General features: G+C 36.8%; 1 protein-coding gene across 2 annotated transcripts in view; it reads left to right on the forward strand.

Annotated features, from left to right (window-relative positions):
• Positions 1-22,408, forward strand: part of ROBO1 (roundabout guidance receptor 1) — a 538,100-nt gene that overhangs the window by 447,273 nt on the left and 68,419 nt on the right. For both annotated transcript variants that reach the window (XM_086763761.1, XM_086763770.1), the window contains 3 exons: positions 5,509-5,629; positions 9,113-9,251; positions 10,525-10,652. In XM_086763761.1, the coding sequence (XP_086619887.1) occupies positions 5,509-5,629; positions 9,113-9,251; positions 10,525-10,652 (388 nt within the window). The remainder of the gene's footprint in view (positions 1-5,508; positions 5,630-9,112; positions 9,252-10,524; positions 10,653-22,408) is intronic.

Below are 22,408 nucleotides of genomic sequence, written 5' to 3' on the forward strand. Positions count from 1 at the left end.
TAGATAGGGAAGAATACATGGGTTTCACAAGGTTTGGAACAAGATACACATTTAAAAATAAAAAATTAAGGCAGGTATTCATTTATGGTCTTTTTACTCAACTTTTTAAAACTGAAAAGTTGTCTTCTATTGCTGACATTCCATGCTTTACAGTCTATGCTGCAGTGATGAGTCGTGGTATGAATATACTAATCTGCTTTGGGATGCTAGACCGCATAGAGGGAAATGAGCAAACTCTGTGTTTCCTAACTAAGAAATAAAAGCTCCATGTTACTTGTATCTACCATTGTGACATTATTAATTACAACTGCCTTGTTCTTTAACTGTTTTATTGTAATTTATAATTAGATGGTATGCTTTAAAAGCAAAGACCATGACTGACAGGTTAATATCATATACTTGTCACATTTTGTTTAAATAAAATGTGCTATTATGTATGTTGTACTGTAGAAGATGAAATACGTGAAATTTATGATATTACATATGCATAAACCCTGGCTGTACAAACAGAGGTCAATGTTTCACTCTGCAGTCTAAATTTTGTTTTCTTATGGATTTAAGTTTGCTTTAGAATTGTTTTGTAACAAAGCTGATTTCATTTATTAAATAGAATGAAACTAGGAGCTAAAAGAAAGTTAATAATAAGATGCCGGTCACCTTGATATTTGGACTTCCCAAGCATTTCTCTCATGACTTCATTCTTTCTCATATTTCATAGCACATTTCTATGAAAAGTAAATGAATCACCCACATGTATAAAAATATTTCTTAACATAGACAGATGGGTATGGGTTTATACATACAGAAATTTACCAACACACAACACACATAGGTGTATAAAATATGGTCTTAAAATAAGTATTGTTCTGGTTTTGTTTGGTGAGGGGGGCCTAAGGTGGTAGCTTCTGTAGGAAACTGCTAGAAGTTGCTCTCCTTTGTTTAGTGGACTTGGCCAGGCCTATGGCAGACCCACTGCTGGCCAAGGCTGAGCCAATTGGTAGCAGAATGTCCCGTGATAACACATCTGCGATAACGTATTTAAGAAGGGGAAAACAGGAAAAAAAAGGGAGAAGATGTGAAGCAGCTGAGTAGGGGCACAGAGGGGGAGGCACGAGCCTTGTGGGCCTTGCAGGCCTCACCCTCTGGCCTCCCACTGGGCAGCCAACTGGGCCCAAGTGGGCCCAGCCTGGCCGCAAGAAGTGGAGAGGAGATGAGAAGTGAATAAGATGTAAAAAGGATCCTGAGAGGCGTCTGCCAGCCTGTTGTGAGGAACGGCTGCAGATGCCAAGGTCAGTGAAGAAGGAGGGGGAGGAGTAATGCAGCTCCTGGCCAAGATTCCCCTGCAGCCCGTGGTGATGACCATGGTGGAGCCGGTTGTCCCCCTGCAGCCCATGGAGGGGCAGAGATTCACCTGCAGCCCATGGAGGACCCCACGCCAGAGCAGGAGGAGTCCTGAAGGCGGCTGTGGCCCATGGAGGGCCCTCTGGGGCAGCTGTTCTAGAGGGACTGCACCCCGTGGAAGAGATGATCCACACCGGAGCAGTTTCACGAAGGACTGTGGCCTGTGGGAGGGACCCCACAATGAAGCAGGGGAGGAATGTGAGGAGTTCTTCCCCCAATGATGCAGCGGCGTAAAACAACGCGTGATGAACTGACCGCGACCCCCATTCCCTCTTCCCCTCTATGCTGCTCGGGATGGCGAGGGGGCGGGGGGGGAGAGGGGCGGTGTAGAACAGATAATGTTAAACCCAGGAAGAGGGAGGGGTCATTCTCATTCTCCTCCTAGTTTTAGAAATAAATGAGTATTTTTCCCCAAGTTGAGTCTGTTTTGTCCGTAACGGTAACTTTAAGGATTTCTCCCCATCCTTATGTCAGACCTCGAGCCGTTTTTCTTATATCATCTCCCCCTATTCTCTTGGAGGGTGGGGGGAGTGAGAGAGAGACTGCGTAGTCTGGTGCCAATCTGGGCTGAACTATGACAAATATATATATGTGTACAGCTATACTGAATACTTGGTGGTGTGTTGTAGAACCCTTGGGTAATTTTTTATGGGTTTGATTTATTGGCTGACCGAGTTGTTTCATTATTTGTATATGATTTTTTTTTGCTGCTGGATGGCCATAATTTACAGTTCTGGACCTAGTTAACTCTGTGGATGCCTAGAGTTTTCTCTATGAACATCTCCAACCATTGTTTAAAGAAATAAATGAAGTGGACTTGCTTGAATGAACAATTTACTCATGAGAAGCAAAATATGGTCAGGTAGGCAGGTCATAGAAAAATAGCTTTCAATAAATCTTTGTAAGTCACCATGCTATCATATATTCTTTTAACATACATACAACAATCTATATGTGTTACAGGCAACTGAAGATCATCTGTGAACTGCTGATCACAATCTTTTTCTCTCATCAGTATTCAGTGCTATTATTGTCTTCTTTACTTGCACAGCCCTGATAAATTTGCTCATAGGCACAGAACAGAACAAAATCCTGAAGAGGCGTGAAAAGTCAAAAAGTGCCTTGGCATCATTTCTGTATAAATGAAACATGATACTTACTTCCATCTTTTCAAAACTGGACTTAAAGCTTTGGCAGTTAGCAAAGCAATTCTTTTCCCATGATATGCAGTATCTATCAAAGTAGTAGTGTCACTTTTTCAAACCATTACATCATTTGCTACTGTAAAGTCCAGCTGGTATTTTCTGGTACAGGGGCACAAATATTAGAAGAGCCAAAGCATTCACTACTATTCTTTACTACCCTAAATACTGGATATGAACTTACAGTACTGGACTTACTGGATATGAACTTAGTAAGACAAAGAAATGTAGTAGTGATTGTTTCTGTTTTCCTACAAAAATTCACATGCATGTATTTTGTTGTATACTTTGTTACTTAAAGCCATTGCTTTACAGTCCATAGGTATTAGTAAGATTACCTATTGAGAGAAAAAGTGGCAAACATAGCACATAAATAACATAAATTTGTCGTAGCTACTGATTTGATTTGCAATGTCTTCTTAATAAACAGAAGGGCTTGACCAATCTTGCTGAGATAGTGGGTACCCTGTTGTTAAAATTTAATGGAAAACTTGGGTAGTGACCCAACAGCGGAAGTATGCTTTCTTCTAGCCATCTGTGAATGCTCTAGTTACAGACATACGTAATTCCACATGCACTTGTGGTACATTGTATTGTAACTGTATAATTCATCACAATTTAATGTGGCATAGCTGCCATTGTAAGTAAAGTTCCAAACCCTTCTTCTGTTTTAAGGAAAAAAAAATCAACCAAACAAATCGACAAAAACTATCAATAAAGGAGAACTCCTAGGAAAAATAAACCAAATGCATTCAAAATTCCATCTTGGAAGCACCGCTTCTTTCAGTAGGCATGTCACGTCTTTGGAGGTCTGCCTCAATGTCCATGAGAGAATGTTTCTTCTGCCTCTCCTTCCTTATGTAAATCTCAAATAACTTGGAAGAAAAGCAGCTTTCAATGATTTTTCAGTTGTTCAAGTGTTTCTGCCTTAGTGCTTCTCTCCATCTATGCTTTGAAGAGGGTCTTGTGGTGGCTCCTAGAAAAAATTCCTAGGATAGTTCTTGCTGGAGGTTACAATTTGTGCAAAATAGACACTTGTCATATTCTAATGTGTTTGAATGGGATTTTTTTTTAAGTGCTGAAGTCACAGAGAAGCACAAACGCTACTGAACTTCAGTAGAACTTAAGCCTTTAAGATATATGTGAAAATTACTGCTTTCAGGTTACATGGGTTTGAAATAATCACCTGAATTGGTACATTCTTGTGATACATAAATACATTTCTTTGTTAAATCCAGTGCATTCAATATTGATGTACATGAAAAGTATATATTTCTGCATATGTATCTGGATATTCAAATACAGTAAAATGCACGTGTAAATCTTTCTAATATTGTTTTTAAAAATCCTTTCCATAGATAATTGGAAATAGCTAGCTGTAATTTAGGGACATGTAAAACAGTAATGAATATAGATAGATATCTAGTTACATTTTACATTCTCTTCTCATACTTACCGCTTCAGGTGATCAACAACCTAAAAATGGAGATAGATTCTTGAAAAATCTGTATTTGCAGGTCACCTTTATTTTTTTCATTCTTCATGCCACAAATCCTCTTTGAAATTTCAGCATTATGAGGTTTCTAGATAATAAAGGATGTATCTTTTCTGTTCTCAAACAACCAGTGCCAAAGGCAACAGAATGAAATTTGTATGCAACACTATCTACGTTAGATGTGCGTGTTCATTTATCTCAATAACTGACTGTCATCTTTGTGTGCATACATCTTACAATGGTATTAAGAGCCCAACGCTGCTCACGATGTCAAATTTTCAGGGATAGATTTCTAGCTGCAGGCAACTTGAGCATAATACCTCGTATTGAGAACACTCTCCTCCTTATCACTGACCACATTAGACCCTTTCATGTAGCTTCATATGTGACTTTTATTTATTGTGTACTTCCACCCCTGCCTTGAACTGCAGTGGTTTTTGTAAGTGATGGGACTCATCAGCGTATGTTCACTTAAAAATGTAATTAATGTAATTAATTAATGGTTTTGTATATTAAAGTAAACATTGTGTGTATTGAGTCACAAATTTTGCTGCATTTTGGTGAACTTTGAAACTTGTTCTGTCTTGTTCTTTGAAACTTGTTTTGTCAATCAAATGGGAGAATAAAGACTTTTAAAGGGAAATCAGATATTCATATGCTTTTAACATATATTTTTAAATAAAATATTAAGATTTGGAATCACAAAGGGGAAGTATGGTTTCTAATTTGCGGTTATTGGAATTCCATTATCTTCCAAAAACAGAATTCAGAATTAAAAGGAGAATGATATTCATCTCTGAGTAAGGATGTAAATGCTTCTACTCAGCTGCTTATCAGCTGTTAAAATTACTAATTTAAAGGTGAAGAACTAAAGAATAAAAAGTTTCCTTTGCTTTCTTTAGAACTGAAAACCAAAACAAACACAAAATTCATTCATAACGACCATGACCAATGGTAGGATAACATACACATATTTCTTATCAAGAAAAAGTAATTGCAGCACTTGGTGTGAAAATGAGATTTTTATCTAGTGCTAATTTTTACTCTCAACCTGGTTATAACAAACTGCAGTAGTTCATAGGAAGAAATTATAGTTCTTCTGACCAACAAGCATGAAACAGGCTGTTGAACAGCCGGTATTAGATTATGCAGAACGGAGGAAAGAGTAATAGGGCTCCAAATATGAGAGCTTTTAAAATACTGATGTAAAACTAAGAGGCAAGCTTTTTGCATAAGAGGAGAAAACCAGGTTGATAGTAATTTTTTTTTTCCCTTTTTTTTAATGATTTGGAAAAATCACTGATGGCTTGCATTTTTCATTATCTGTAACAAAACTTTTTTCAAGTCAATAAATATTATTAAATCATTCATTCATATTAAAGTGTTTTTATTATCATTGATTTGTTCTAGATCAGAGGAGGAAAACTTATGATCACATACACAAGAAAGAATGATGCTGGCAAATACGTTTGTGTTGGAACTAATATGGTTGGAGAACGTGAAAGTGAAGTTGCGGAGCTCACTGTTTTAGGTAAGAACTTCTCCTTTAAGACTGTGTTAATAAAAATGTCCAGCTTTTGTTTTTCCTAATAAACCTCTTGTTAAGGATCATTCTCATCTATTTCCTTTCCTGTGTTTATGTTGAAAATGTTTTTATCATAATTGTGTTCTACAAATGGGTGGCAGTTAATTAAGGTGCAATACACCTTGAACTGTTTTAGCTATCTGAAGATACCTTCTTACTTAGATCTTGAACTGAAAATAATTCCAGTATCCACTCACTGAATCAGTGTTGTAAAACAACAGCAAAACAAAAATTAACATCACTAAGAAGCAGAGGCGTAATTTTTCCCTCTTGTTGAAGAAAATCAGAATTATTCTAGATTTCTATTCTAAATAATTATCCTTTCATTTATAGTTGTGTGTACTGAGTGTTGTAAAGATACAACAGATTTAGTTGTTCAAGTGATTCTAACGATAGTTCCTCTGCGCATCAAAAAATATGTTTTCATTTAAGGTAACTGGACTTACCTCAGAATTGCATTTTTTGTTGCTATTGCAGAAAAGAAGCTGTAACTCCCAAGTGCAATCTCAGAACACTTTCAGCTTGCAAGAATTGCCTCCTGATCACTGTAAATGCAGCTTTGGTAGTTTCATTCAAAATTTGTCCCATGTTACTTTGAAGTAGGGGAGGCTTGAGATAGCTTAATTGGCTCTGCAGAAAGAATTGATGTTTTATCATCACAGGATGAGAATATGCAAACCATGGTTCATAATATACTGGTTTCCATCACAGTGCTGGCTGCAGTGCTCCTGGCTCTTGCTTTTAGTGTGTAACTTTTTAGAAGCTAAGGAAGGCTTCCTATGATCAAATGTATTGTGGATTTGGAGTTTCTTCTTTTATTTATAGACACCTTTGAAGCACTTCGGGAGGAAGTTTATTGTCAAATAGACTTTTCCAACTTCCAAGCAAAATCTAGCATTGAAAGAAAGTTGCAGTTACATGAGTAAAGGCCTGACACTGGGCTCCTAGTTAACAGTACTAGTTAATTGCTCATCACTAGTCTGCTCCTAACTAGGGAATCATGATATAGACTCTTACATAATGCAAGCTGGAAAATAATGCTCTTGCTGAACACTTGTAAGAGGGTTGCATTGCAGAGAGAGGTCTGTCTTTACCTTTTTCTTCATCTCATTTTCCCTTCGGATGTATTTCTGATTTTCAGCCTGGGAAAACTAGTGAGGTTTTCTTTTCAAACAGGACTGTAAAGCTTTGAATGTCTTATCAGTCTGTGTCTAGAAATTTTTAATGCACCTTATTCTTTCAACTCAGGCCTTAGATGTCCATGAAAAAGCATGAGAAGCATGCTGACTTCATATATTAAAATCTTTCAACATTAATCTTCTGTTTATGGGGTTTGGCTATTTAGAAGTTGAACTTTTGCTTCTAGGTCTCTGCTTTAGATCAGAGGGAGGATTGCATGCCAGAAACTGTAATATTAGAAAGTTTCAAAGTGATCCTTGCTAAGCTTTCCTTGTATTTACAAAATAGTCATGTGACAGAGAGATGCTTAAATCAGTGGTGATTTCCCTTGTCTAGTTATGCATTTGAATAAGAGTGTTATGAATGGGCAGACAAAAGTCCCCAGACTATTACTCTTCCATTAGGAAACTGCTCTGGAGAACAGCATGCCTCTTGTGGGTTTTGCTGTTGTGCAGCACTCCTGGCCTTACCAGATGACTCCTTTTTCTCTTGCATGAAGAAACTGAGTATTCTTCCCCAAACTATTCTTACATTGAAGTTTAATCCAGAATGTTCTTATCTTGTACTCAGATTGCGTTTTTACTCATCTACAAGAAAGGGGCCAGTGGTTGGGGGGAATGCGTACATTTATATTTTTTTAATTCACAGCTAGATTCATGTCTGTATGTCTCTCTTATATGAACCCAGGCTAGAACTGACCAGCTTGCTATTTCATCTAGCATTAGCTGCCTAGCATTGCAAGCAAAGGTAAGTTTTCTCCAACACGAGTCCATGGTGGTCTGGACATCCTCGAGAATAAAGGAAGCTCTTTTACACAGTTTTGTTTAGTTCACATTTACACTTCAGTCCTTTTTGAACCATTCCTAAGGTTTTATCATATCTCTCTGAATCTCTCTAACTTTATCTGCAACATGAAAGTAATATTTGAAACCACCTTTGTCAAACACAAATGTAAGGCACTAAGAATATGGGGTTGTCTCTTTGTCCTTCCGTCTGGTGGAAATGATAAATTTTTGGCTTACTTTTGGATATTCAGACTTCCTGATTGTGCCAAAGGCTTCAGACTCTTCCAGTTCCAAGGAGATGGTATTTATATCTTTAATATGTACAAGTCAAAACGTGCAACTGTCTTCTCAGCTCCCTCAGAGCTTTCCCAGGTTTATAGGCAAAAGGGTCATCTGCCTTAGGCAAAGGAACCTGCCAAGCACTCTGCTGTTAAACCTTCCCTGTTCTTTTATGGACATCGAGTTGTCATCTGATGCTGCCTTTCTAGATGGTGTATCCCAGAAATTGTTAAAAATACTTTTCTTTCTTGTGCGTGTGAAAACCTCACTGCACTCCAGCCTTATGTGGAACTACGAAACTATGAATAACCCAGGACCATTAAAGCTTTGAACCCTGTTACAGGTAGAAAAGTGTGTCAATTCCTTTCCTGAAATTTCCAGCCAGTAGCTAGGTTGCTAGAGTAGCACAGCCTGTACTGAGATCCTGTTTTGTTTCAGAAAGCCTGAGAAAAAGTATGCAGCAATTAATCTGCTCTGGTGAGCCAGGAGTTGGGTCATCCATGTCCTACAATGTAAGCCAGGGATAACAGCAATTTTTATGAACAAAAATTGTAGATTTTTGTGGATTGTGGATTTTTTTTTGCCTTGTTTTATTTTACGTGTGCTAGCAAAAGAAAATGTTATCTTTCTAATGTAGCATTGGAAATTATTACATTGAACACTAGCTGCTGCTGACGCCTGCAAGCGACCTCACGGAGATACTGTGCTGGACCTTACTTAGCCTTCAAATTTAGATGCACCATTGAGTCAAAACCTCCAATGAGACAATGTTTGGTTTGTGCCTTCTGTCTTTCTGAAACAGTGCAGCAGATGCATGGTCATTTGTCTGGGTGCTTGCAGAAGGCCTGCTTCTATCTGAGGATCGATGTGTATTGAGATTTTCAGTGTAGGTTGTGTTTTGCTTTAGCTATATTAGGTGTGACAACGATATGTAAGAAGTATGAAGTCTGTGCTTGGATCCTGAGCCACTGTTGAGAGTGTCTGCCTCCTATGCTGAGGTTCACAGTGCTGGCCATCTGCAGGGTCATGGATCTTCTGCCTGGGGCTGGGACTGAGAGGAGTGGTGGCAGACATATCTCCGTCAGATTTGTCACCCTACTCCCCTTGCTCCAACAGCCACAGTTCAGGGAAAGTTGCAATTTGGACACAGAACTGCTGGACTAATCCCTTTTTCCTTTCTTTTCAGAGAGACCATCTTTTCTGAAGAGACCAAGTAATTTGGCTGTAACTGTGGATGATAGTGCGGAGTTTAAGTGTGAGGCAAGAGGTGACCCAGTCCCTACAGTAAGATGGAGGAAAGATGATGGTGAATTACCAAAAGCAAGGTGCAGTACATGGAGTTACTTTTTTTTTTTTGTGACATCTAGCTTGGTATATGATGTAGCCATTCAACATGTGACAGCTGGCATTTCGTTTTCTTGAATGAAGAAGTCTTGGCTTGATCTATTAAGATATTTCTAATTACTATTGAGCTCTATTTGAAGTTATAATTTCTACTGAAACTCGAGAATTACTTGTTCTCAAGCTTTTGTTGTGACAACACGTGACAAATACAACAAAAAATAACTAAGTTGAATTAATATCTGATACAGATTAATTCTTCACTTGAGTCTTTTGTAATTACTAGAAGTTTTGGAGAATAGTACAAATAGTAAATTAGATTACAACATGAAGAAGTATATATTGGAATTGCGATTGATAGAAAATTCCATCTGGTAATGTAGGAAGCTGCCTTGGTTATACATGTTTTTGTTACTAAGTTTCCAGTTAGCTGGGTTTTTTTCTGTCATTGCTCTAATTCAGGCCCAAAAGTAAAAAACCTTATTGAAAAAAAAAAAAGCCAAACATTCTGTGATAGATAGATTATTTATTTCTTTACTTTGAATTTGCAAGCATCAGTTAAAAACCTATTGCGGAAGGAGATTGAAAGAAGAAACACGTAACAGTTGGCTTCATCCATCCAAATCCAGCTTCCTTCTTAATCTAGTCTATAGCTTTAATAAAAACTGTGCCATTTCTAAGAGAAGAATCTACTTGCCATGAAGAGAAACACATTGACTGCATTATACAAAGAAGAGAAAAATGGTGATGAAAGAGAGGAAATGGTAAAAGGTTACATTGTTCTTTAAAAAAAAAATATTTAATAAATTGTGATTTATATTGCTTTCAAGCAATTCTGATATGCTTGAGAATAATATTTTCTTCTCAACTATTTTTTAAAAAATCCTTCATTCAGATGGAAAGATTATTGGGAGAATACTATTATTTCATTTACTTTTTAAAAGAGTTCTTACAGTTAAAACACTCTGCATTAGAGCTTTATGATTGTATTATGTCGGTTAAATTCTTCTAACATCAGTAAAAGTGACTCACATTGCAAATGGAATCAGAATAAGATTTTCAAATATTTAGATATATTTTGCTTTTAAAACTTTTTTTACATTATAAATTTATAAGCATTTATACAAATTTTTATTTCTAAGGGAAATGTAGGAATAAAAATATTCAAGAGCAAACTGACAATATTTTTACCCTTTACAGAGATTGTACAAAGTTCTATTATTCCTATTCATTGTTTATTTCCATGTATTTTTAAAGATACGAAATCCGTGATGATCATACCTTGAAAATCCGGAAAGTTACGGCAGGAGACATGGGCTCATATACTTGTGTTGCAGAAAATATGGTTGGAAAAGCTGAAGCATCAGCAACTCTAACAGTTCAAGGTAAGAATGTTTCTTTACATAGTACTCTACTCTAGACTAAAGTAACAAAGTTGAGTTTTTTGCACAGCAACTTTGTAGAGTCGCTGTAGGCAGACTCGTTGAGTCTATACACAACTAGCAGAGATACTACTTATGGAGGAACTCTATGCTGTGTTGTAAAAAAAAAAAAAGATGAAAATATAACTTTGGTTTGAGTTGTATTCTTAAGAAATTGAAGGACTTCAGATGTAAGATTTCCTGCATGCAGTCTTTATGATACTGGGATGGGGAACTGAATATGTTTGGAACTTCAGTGTGATCAGAATCATGTCACTTACAGTCTTTGTGTCTGAAACCCTAACTGAAAGCAGAAAACCAGTGTCACCAAACTAGGTTGTTTTAACTTATAAGGAAAGAGTTATAAGTTCAAGTATCTGCCATTTTTTTTTTCAATTAAATGTAATAGAGAAGCAGTGAATGATAAATCTGTTTGTGTATCTTTTAATATACTCACCCAGACCACTGGAATTCCTGTTGCTTTTTCATTATAAAAGCGTATCGCAGCACTACTGTTTCTTTGTAAGATAAAAATTCAGTGGAACTCAGTGAACTAATATGTATAAAAATCCTTCATTGCCTCTATATACACAATCCAGATGTTCACTATTCAGATAATCCCTCTCTTCCTTTCCTGGCTGGCAGACAGGCAATGATGTCATCCTGATGCTTTTTTCTAAGCACTGATGGTCCTTCTGTCCTTTCCTCTGTTCAGCGGGAATTAGTCATTATGGAGTTCTGGGGAAGTACAGGCTTAAAAGTATCTTATTTGGTAACAGGCCTCTATTTTGATACATTTACTGTAACAGGGAAGGTCTTGTCCTTAACCTGCTCTCCTTTTCCACCAGAAACATTTGGTGTCCGTAACATCTGTAGCTGTTAGGAAAATAGGAGTTCTTTTGTTGAAGCTCTCATAAACCCAAGAATTTTGAAATGTTCTGTTTTGTTAGTCACCATGATATTTATACATCAAAACTGATATCTCCTGTTTGCAAAATAACCAGCTCTTATGCTCAGTGTTTTAGAATAAATGATTAACAGAGGAGCAGTAGGCACAGTTTATTTAAAAAAAAAAAAAAAAAAAAAGACTCTATTTTTAAAATGGCTATTTTTTTTTTCTGAAGATCACATCTCATATCAACTGTTAATCTTGTAAAATGTTATTATTAAGAAAATTTGCTTTGTGACTATTTGAGCAGTTTCATTTCTGGAAATAAGCTAGCAGTAGCCCTAATCTTTTGTAGTCCTATTCAAAAGAACAAGCAAACACATTCTTGCCATCCCATTTAAGTTAATAGTGCTACTTAGATATAGTATTACCTAAGTATGTAGATGTTAGAGATCTAGAGTGAGATCTTTTGAATTTTGATAATAAAATGTACTTTTAAGGAATATGATCATAACCTAAGTCTTGATTCAGCAAGGGTCTTATTTTTTTTTTTAAGTATTTGTATGACATAGCAGAAATTTACACTGTAACAACTATGCTCTGCGGATGGGATAATTTGTTTCCCAGTGTGAATGGATTATCTCCTGAGCCATTTGTCTGTACTAATGCCTTCTTGATGTGAGAAATTGCTATGTGTGAGGCCAATTTGTGGTTGGTAATATAGTAAATTATGATCAAAATCCATTTACTAGAGTATCCAGGAGACCTAGCTTTATGGGGAAAAAAAGAACTCCTCTAGAAAACATACATTTTCCATTCAGGTTTTTTTTCCACATTTTTCTTTCTTTCTCCTCTTTTTCTCCTCATCCTCTTCCCTCCTCTCCCTTCTTTTCCTTCATATTTAAAACACCTTTTTTTTTTCTAAACAGTCAACTTTTTGACTGTGCTCCCTCTAGAGAGGTAGATTTGATCTTGTTTCAGTGCAAAGATGACTGTTTATAAACACACGACTCTGAGTAGGTTTGGTTTTGTGGTTTGTTTTTTTTTTTTTCCATGTGGGTAGTTAAGGAATGGAAATGACAAGTCTTATCTGCACTTTTGGTAATTGTAGGATTTAATAAATATGTGTTCTACTATGTCAAATAGAGTTATTTTGGTTACATATTTGTAAATAGAGGGCTATGTTGCAAATCATGGCCTCAGAAGTTACAGCTACCACTGTACAGACTTGTTAAATTCAGCAAAGGACAAAGAGAGGTTTTTGCTTGGTTTTGGGTTTGTCTAGGCTTTAGGGTTGGTTGTTTGGGTTTTTTTTTGTGGGGATTTGTTTTGGTTTTGTTTGCCCCCTCAGTATCTCAGCTATAGGCTGTGGTGTTTTCACAGCAGAATATATACCAAAGAAAGAATATGAAAGTTGTTAATGGTAACCCCAGAAGATGCATGTCCATGTTAGGAGAGGGGAAATCATCATCTGTCAAGTGTCTGTACAGTGGAACTGCTGCACTGAATGAAACCCAGCACACAGCAGAAGGGCCTTTAAGCAGTGCTCTTCAGGCCGTTGCTCCGGCCTTAGGGTCGGCAGCGTCATTTTTCAGGCCTCAAGCACTGCGGTTGACCTCTGTATGTTCCGCACTCTACAGGGTTATCACGGGTATTAAAAGGTGGAGTGTGCATCAGAGGGGCTAATTGAGATACCTAGGTGTCAGGGATGTGTTGCTGAAACGCTAACCTGGTGCCTCAGCAGAGAGCTGCCTGGATCTGGCAGTATTATTACCTTCAGGTCAGCTCTGGCCCTACTTGATCTAGCAGAGGTTGGAGTGCATAGTTCATCCCCTGCCGTGCTTCCTGTCTCGGGAAATCTGCGCAGCACTGCCTCTGAGCAAGACAAATGGGGCCTGTCTGTGTCCTGCTCTAGGAACTGTCAATTCAGATAGTTCAACTCTATATAATAGGATGCTAGCAGTAGAAAATACCAAGGAAGGGAGGGAATAGCAATTCTTTTTTAATATTCTTCCTGCTCATGGCACCAGCGTCATGATTTTGATTATTGGAATCACTGTATTCCTTTATACAGACTCATAACTTTGGGGATTGTCAGCGTTTCCTATGTGAAGTACAGATGCTGTATTTTTATTGAGATTTCAATCATATTCCTAAACCAAATTTGGAGTTCTGTATTGACATAGAAGTTTCAACCCTTCAAACCCTTTGCTTAGTCTTTGACTATTGCAGCTTAAATGCATGTCCATCCTTGAAACTGTTTGTCATTATCTTATTTTCTCCTTGGAAAATTTAACAGTTAAGAAAATGTAATCCTGCTGTTGTTTGCATTTTCCTAAAATTAGAGTGTCTCAGTCAACTGTTTTCATTTTGCAGCAATGTGTAGTCCATATGTAAGGCATCCAAAGACATTGCTAAATACATTTGGAAGCATTTCATTCAGGAGATGATTAATTATTAAATAAATACCTCAGTCAAGACAAACTGCCAGGAAGCAGCCCAAATTATGTTTTACCAATACATTATATTTTACCAAGTAGCTGATGTGCTCCAGAAAAGGGAAGCAATGGCCAAAAGTGCATCTCTGGAATCAGTGGATTTCTCTTGCTCTAGCACTAAGTCAGTTGGATGTATTTGTTGTGTACGTGTTTAATATATATGCAAGATACTTTTCATGTTTTCATGGATATTTCTATTATGTGATTTGTTTAGTTTTATACCTTGAAGCAGCACTGTAGAAATTATAACATATATTTCATTATTATATATATAATTGAGGCCCATGTTCTTAAGACACACAAAATTACCAAAAATGTATGCCTCAGAACTTCAGATCTAAAAGAGAATTAGTTTTACCATTAATGTAAATAGAAGTAGGACTTCTTCAAGAATCTGCAAATTTCACATTTAATCATAAAAATACTTTTAAGTAAATCTAACAACCAAAGGTTTTACGTATCTTCTCTTACTTTCATTTGCTTCACTCCTGTTTGCAGGACTTACTTAGGCTTTTTTAACATCTAAATTTATAAGAAGTTTATAATTTATGCTGAAACGGGCTTTACTGTCTGATACAAGTGGAAATTATGGCTCCAGTGGAAGTCCTACTGTGTAGTTGGTCAAGAACCATTATAGCAATGACAGCGTAGTTGCTACTCAGCAGGAGTTAAAAGAGAAACATATCAAGTAGATCAGTTGACTTGAGGACTTAACAAGAATAATACCAACACTGCGACTGTTGGTGACTGTTGGTTGGTCACTAGCAGGTCGGTCGTGAACAATAATCCTCAAACTTTGAATTCTTCTTAACTCTTCCTCAAGCAGTGGCTCTGGAGGAGCTCGCAATACTTGTTACTTTAAAACCATAAATAATAATAATACTTGTTACTTTAAAACCACAGTGCCCTGCCTAATATGCATCTAAACATGCAGCAGCAGTGACTGAACTGTGAAATGTAAATTTTGTCATTCAAAGGCACTAAAACTCATTCAGTGTTATCAGTTTGGCAGGAAAGAATAAGAATTCCTATGGAAATTACGCTGGCCAGTATATATTTTACAGTGGTGATCTTTGGTATCAAGGTTTTTTAGCTTTGATGTCATTAATTTTAGGGTTAATAGAGCTTGTCTGCGAGATGGATAGTGAGCAGAACTTTTGATAAGTGACTTCTGGCTGTGATTTTGCTGTACTAGTCAACTGTCAAGGAATTTTATTCTGAAAAGTGGCACATACTTTGGGTCTAGAATTTCCTCCTCCTTCCACCCTGTCTTTGTACAAAGTAGCTTCAAGGCACACCGTTAAAGACATTTATTTGATAAGGCTTCTGGATAGAGCTGAGGATACCACCTGGAATGAAAAGGAATAGGATTTGCACTTTTATCTGCCAGATACCATATAGATGTTTCCACTGTGTCAGGCTGCTGGTACACATTATAAGTTGGCTGCAAATGTAGTTGCTTTATAGGCATTTGAGCTGCCTACATTGAAGTAACAAAGATAAAATTCAGATTTTTATGGGATTTCAAAAATACTGTTGAGGTATACATTGGTTATTATGTGTTACAGTGAACACCTCACAGTAACTACTTGAATATTAAAACTAGGATTTGGATTTAAATCTGAACTTGTGTACATGGTGTTTCTTTAAGTCAGTATTTCTCGTTTTGAAATAACTAATTTTAGGCCATATTCTGTCTTCAGTCCCCATGAAAGAAGAAGGAAGAATAGTGATTGTCCTATGAACTTCAGGATTTTTTTTTTAATTAATAAACTCTTGGGAGAATGAATGAGGGAAACCGTCTCTTATGATTTGTATAGCTTAAAGAGACAGCCCTTTCCCCCTTAATGACTGCTGTAAACTATGACAGCATTCAGATTTCCATCAAGGATCTGAGGAGTTTGACTGCCATCTATTTCTGGTGAATGAGTATAAATCTCATAAGTTAATCAGAAGGAACTGAGGAAACTGTCTGAAGAAGAGATTAGTGCCCTGAAAGTGCTTGTTCTACTGATGCAAGTGATGAACACTAAGATTCCTGAAGCATTTCTAAAATACAGGTAAAAGAAGGAATCAGTAAATATTTCAGTGAAATTAAAAAAAAAAAAAAAAGATTTATAGTTGCTTCAAATCCATGTCACATATTTTAATAAATAACTGCCTCTATGGTTTTAAGGTTTTTAAATAGAGTTGTCTTTTTTTTTTACACAGAGTCTCACAACAGTGACAGCAAGTGCTTACAGGAAAATAACACTTTAAAACTTTTGACATTCCTTCCTGCAATTTAGAACTTTGAAACAAGGACTGGAGACAGATGTTTCTAAGCAAGTAGAACAGAAGGAGTCCAAATAATTTGGAGAAACAGTACTACAAAAATAAGTTGAAGCTAGAGACTTTCTGCTGCTAAAAGGGTTTTATTACTGTAAAGTTCTTTAAAATGCTACCTTTTTTATCACCGACTGCAGAGAATTTAAAGTAGATTTGTGTAGCATACTTTAGCACTTAATTAAAAAGTGGCAAAGAAAATCTGTTTTCTAGTGCCTACAATTTCCTAAATCCCATGGCTAGGGAAAAGTCAGTTGTTTTTCTATCAGGCTTCACTGTTGCAGACTTTATTTTGTGACTGCTCTTCTAAAGATAACATTTCAATAATTCTGTCTTTGGAACAGACAAAGTAGAATTTAACTACAAGTTGTTGAGTTTGTAGGGTTTTGTTTTTATGTATAAAATTAAATAGAGTGCAAGTAATAATAATTTTCATTGGTTGTTCATTGAGTACTGTTTCTGCTATATGTTCAATTCTGAAATAAGCTTAGACCGTATTTAGGTGTGCTAAACATCCATAAAAAGGTAATACACTTTATTTTTGCCTTCCTTATAGCCTGTAAATAATTTTCATAAGGACTATACAGTGATTATAGTGCACTCTCTTATTTTTGTTAGTTTACATGTATTATTAAAATCAGTCATCTCTGAATTGGTTCTTGGAAAAAAAAATGCTGACTTATAGTAACAGTGTATTCAAACATTATTTTGATAAGCTGTTTTAAGCACGATTTGTTACTATGAATTATATTTTGTTTGAACACTAAAATATTTTATTGTTAGGTGCTGAATAACACTCAAGAACTAGTAATAAAGTATCTTACACTCTTTATACACAAACTACAGGCTCAGTATCAGAGACTTCCAGTGCAAGAAAAAAAAAAAAAAGACGACTTCAGGTTAAACTGCTAAATGTCAAGTTTGCTCTCTCTTTTGACACAGTTAAGGTAGCACATTGATACTTGGGTCACGGTACAGAGGAAGATGTTTTGCTGTGGTCCAGTCTTCCACCAGCAAGGTCTGATGGCCTTTTCTGTACCTCTTCATTCAGAGTTCTTGGGTGCTCAGATCTTGTCAGACTTTTTTCCTTAAAGAGTATAACTAACCTAACTAAAGACTAAACCTCAAAACATGTTTGCTAATATCCCTAGACCATCATAGCTGCAGCAACGCTTTTGGTTCAGACTACCAGCAATTTTTGATAGCGTTATCATATTTTGGCAGAGGTGAACCACTGCTTCACTGTATGAAAATCAGGCTAAGTGTGCCTGATTTTTTTTTAATTTTATTTTACTTTTGCACATATTTGTTAATATGTCATGATTACCTTCCTGTTAACATTATTAAAAAGTAAGTTCAGGTACTAGTGTCCCATATGTAGACTTGGGTTGTCTCTATGTGGGGGATGTGGTGTCCCCATAAAAAGAAGTCCAGATTTCTTTTGAAATAGTATCTATTTCAGTTGACAATATTCCTTACCAAGTATTACATGCCCAAAATAACATCTTTTAATGCTCAAAAGTTACTGCACTGTAGAATTTTATTTTCCTTCCATTTTTAATGTTTGGTATCCATTGATCACGGGGCCTTGACCACTTTTTGCAAATAGCTTTAATTTATTGTGAAAAGGTTGCTATGAATTTCAAGTACTTTTTTTCCAAGAAGAAAACTGTGTTATCAGAAACAGCTGGGAAAAAAATTCCCACTCAGTTTCCTTTTCGGCTCTACTATCTTTTACAGTAAATCAAAAAACGCTGTAGGAAGCTTCTAAGAATTCTTCAGATAGTATCCAGCTATCATAATCTTTTTGTACTTCTGCACAGCTTATTTAAAATTCATCTATCTTTTTTCACTCTTTTAAAAGGCTTTAGTATAAATATTTGTAGCCACGACTACTTAGATTGCAGCAGTGCCCAAAATTACCTCAGTTCTTTTTAAACACAGGGCTAGACAACTCTTCTCTGAAAAAAAAAGAAGCCTGGGAAACAGGACTCCACAGTTTACTGCATTACTCTAGGTTTTAAATAGATGGAATTAGACTTGTCCTAAGTGTGCTCTCTAAATTGTATTTGGTTTATAGAATGGCTTAGAAGGACACAGAGCAAGGAAGGAGGAGGGGAGAGTAGGAGAGGAACTTGTGGAAGACTTTAAATCCCCCTCTCCCTCTGTCTGTCTTCTAACCCCAGTATTTCAGATTTCTTTTGTAACCTCAAGACAAGGACTACAAGATTTATAAAGGTTTTAAACTGAGTACTACATGTATTAACCTGTGAAGTGCTACTTTTCCACATTTTTAATTTTTTTTCATAGAAATCATCATTGACTGTTGCAGAAGGAGAGATTATGAACTTCCTTATTTGGTAGCTAGTATCAGCAAAATCAGTTGCAAATCAAAAAAATCTCATGTGAGTACACACTGTTCTTTTCCCACAGTAGGTTCCTCTCACACACGCATATACACACAGAAACACTTGTGTAGCCCTTTTCATCTTGACTTTTTAAATGGAAGATTCTTTAGCTTGCTGTGAAGCAGACAAGAAGATAATACAGTTCCATGACTGAGACACAGCTGAGATAGAGCCAGATTTTACAGCTCAGCCCCATCAATTAGAGTTGAGGAGCAAAACAGCTCGCAGTCTAAATTAAATCTCAAAATGGCCAGGAATCCATAAGGAGTCAAAATACCATTTTATAGCTCTTGAAAACAGAACAGCACCTAAGCAGGAGGTTTGGTTAGTGCACAGATCTTGTGCTGTTTATCAGCAGAAGGTGGAGTTTAAGCCGCCAAAGAGAGTAGAGAAGCTTAATGACATTTTCATGCCAGTAATGAAACCAACAACCTCATTGCCCGTTCTTCCCACCGCAGAGCTGAGAACAGATACTTTTCCTCTTGCTGCAGGAGGGAGAATTGTTGATTTTGAATTTGTGACGCTTTAAGTTGATCTCTAAAATTGGTTCTGGAGTTGATGATGTTGAACTGCCACACTGCTTGTGTTGTGATGCAGGTGTTTAGGTACATGTTCTAAAGACATATCCTGACCTGGGTCTCTCCCTGGTATGTGTACCAGCTGTAATGCAGTTACATTTTCAAGGCTTTATTTATATTATCAGCACCAAGGAGAATTACTTGCCTTTTTTCCTCATCAGACCACTTTCTACTAGAGTGTGTTAGCTCTCCTGAGTACTCATGGGCACCTGCCCTTTTTCTCTGGGTACGAAGTCAAGAGGCGTAAACTAAATCCAGCCTGCCAGGCATGTGCCCTGTGCTGAAAATTAGATAATATATTCTGCCCGGCATGGTCAGAGTAAGTGTTATGGTGATGTGGCTACCAGGTTTCCAGACTGCAGTTGTCTCATGGCCACTGGCTCAGAGTGCAGCTGGGTGAGTGCATAGTAAGAAGTGTAACTTGCAGCCCACCAGTACCCTAAGAGTGGCACTTTCATGTAAGGCACAGACTGTAGCTTGCCTGTTTCTAAGTTACTGCCCAGCACATGAGAAATCTTCACTATTCAAACTCATAACAGATGGGCAATGCACATGAATCTGAAACATTGTTCCAGATTTCTATGTTTCCGCTACTTCTAAAGGTGCTCAGTACCATTATAGAAAACAATAAATCTGTTTCTTTACTGATCAGTTGCATTTGATAACTTTGAAGTTACTGTAGTCACTTGTTCCTTTAAACTTAGGAAGTACTTATCTGACACATCAGCAGGAATTCGAAACAGAATTTTTTGGTGTCCTAGTGTGGTCTTATGTGAATGTGAATTTCAGCAGAAAATCTATGAAAATATGAATTATTTATATATGTATCTAAACCTCAAAAAGTGACAGCTGAAAATAGAAAGACCACTGAGGATGAAAAGCAATATACCCCAATTATTTTGGTAGTGTACCTAGTATTATTTTCCCTTATTTTTCACAGGTTGAAACTGAGAGACAGCTGAATGGCAGCATTTATGTTTTTTCAGAACAAGAGATTTTGGCCTTTGTTTATTTCTCTGTAGAAAGTGATACTTTCCACAAATGACTGCAGAGAGATGTGCATCTAAAGGATATTGGGTTTTTCAGATTGCTTTGATAAGAGCAGATAGCTTACAAGTCACTAGATGTGAAATGAAACATGGCATGTTGTCTTAAACTATCTCCCTTAGTAATATATTTTGCAAAATACTAACATAAATTTCTGGTAGTCATGTTGCAGAAAGTCATTCAATGGTCCCTGTTTGAATACTTAAAGGTAAAAAGTAGTCATATAGATTTCAGAGTTTAGCAGGCTTAGCCGTGAAACATATTTATGAACAGAAGAGGTTGGCAGCTTTTTAGCTGAGTTTTTTTGTTTGGATTTAGGGAGGGAATTAGGAAATAGAATTGTTCAAATGTCTTTTTTTTTTTTTTTAAAGAGTGAGCAGTCAGTTTGACCAGTTTGCTAAACATACTCAGACTCTCACATTTCTTCTGCATATAACTCTAGTACCCAGATTTTCTGTACCCGCTCATTTCAGACACAGATTATAAATAATGAGTTTCTGACAAACTCATTTAATATGCAGATTATAAACAGCTGAGTTTCAGCCATTCTGCAGAGCTGCAGTGGTCCGTCAGATCATGCAGCTATCTCTGTATTGTCTCTGTTGCTAGCTCTGGAGTTTCTCCTCTTGCACGATCTAGTCTCTGTCTGGCCATCCACATCAGAAATGCCTGCGCTCCTGAGCTGTGCTCTCTCTTCCAGCACATTGGCTCTTATTCAGATCCTGTCTCCTTCCTACCAGTTTGTTTCTACAGGCAAATTCAACTTCTGATGTTTTTCACTTGAACTGGGATTAATTTATCACAAAATTAAGTGAAAACAACCTAAATTTCATTGTGACTGCCATTTCCTAGATTAATCATGTGGCCAAGGTTTTATATGAAAGCTAAAGATTGTATATGAGCTTGATTGTTGTATGTAATTATTGGCCTGAAGACTGGGATTGTTTCATTTCTCTGGTGTAGAATTATACTTTCTTGCTTCCTTTATAATAGCCTCTTTATGCTATAAGGGTGTCAAGCAGTCCTTGAATATGTGGAGATTTTTATTTAAATAATAAAAAATTAAATACGTTGAGCTTAAATCGAAAGTATTAAGCTTGTGTCAGCTGAATAACAAGATATGTTCCGAGCACCTAGAAGGTATTCATAAGTAATAATAGACAGGAGAATAATTAATGAGTATTTAATATGCAGAATAAAATACGGTTTAGTAATTAAGTACCACCTTGAATCTCAGGATCTCAAAAGCACCTTATTAGTATACCTTATTTAAAATTTCTGTAGTTTTACTCTTTTTGAAATAGATAATTACTACCGCAGCTTTTAAGAATAGGGTACTTGAATTTTTTAGCTTATTCAATATCAGACTAACAAATAGAAACAACTATGTAATATTTAATTCTAAATATGAAGAAGCCAATGGGTTATAAACACTAGATCAACATTTGCATTCTTTTTCAGAGAAGAATTACAAAATGTGTTATTTAGAGAGGTAGGCATTACATACAGTACGCTGAGGTCTTATACTAAAAGTCTGAGAGAATGGTGCTTGCTCAGCTTGGAAAAGTGGCTGTGAAGGGGACATAAGAGCAGCCCCCAGTACCTACAGGCTCGTCACAGCGGTGCATGGTGGGAGGACAAGAGACAACGAATGTAAGTTGAAACAAGGGAGACAGAGGCTGGATAGAAGGAGAAATTTCTTCACTGAGTGGACAGTCAAGCAGTGGAGCAGGTTGCCTAGAGAGACTGTGCATTCTCAGTCCTTGGAAGTTTTCAAGGCCGAACTGGATCAAGCCCTGAGCAACCTGGTCTCACTCCACAGCTGACCCTGCTTGAGCATGAGCTTGGACTGGAGAACTCCCGCGGTTGCTTCCAACCTGATTATCCTATGACCCTAGAATGCTACATCTGTCAAATACAATAGCTGCTCCATGAACATCTGGCAACTATAATAGTCTGTAGTTTAAGTCCTAAA

Source organism: Chlamydotis macqueenii, chromosome 1 (genome assembly GCF_036417535.1).
Source record: "Chlamydotis macqueenii isolate bChlMac1 chromosome 1, bChlMac1.mat, whole genome shotgun sequence".
Classification (NCBI taxonomy): Eukaryota; Metazoa; Chordata; class Aves; order Otidiformes; family Otididae; genus Chlamydotis; species Chlamydotis macqueenii.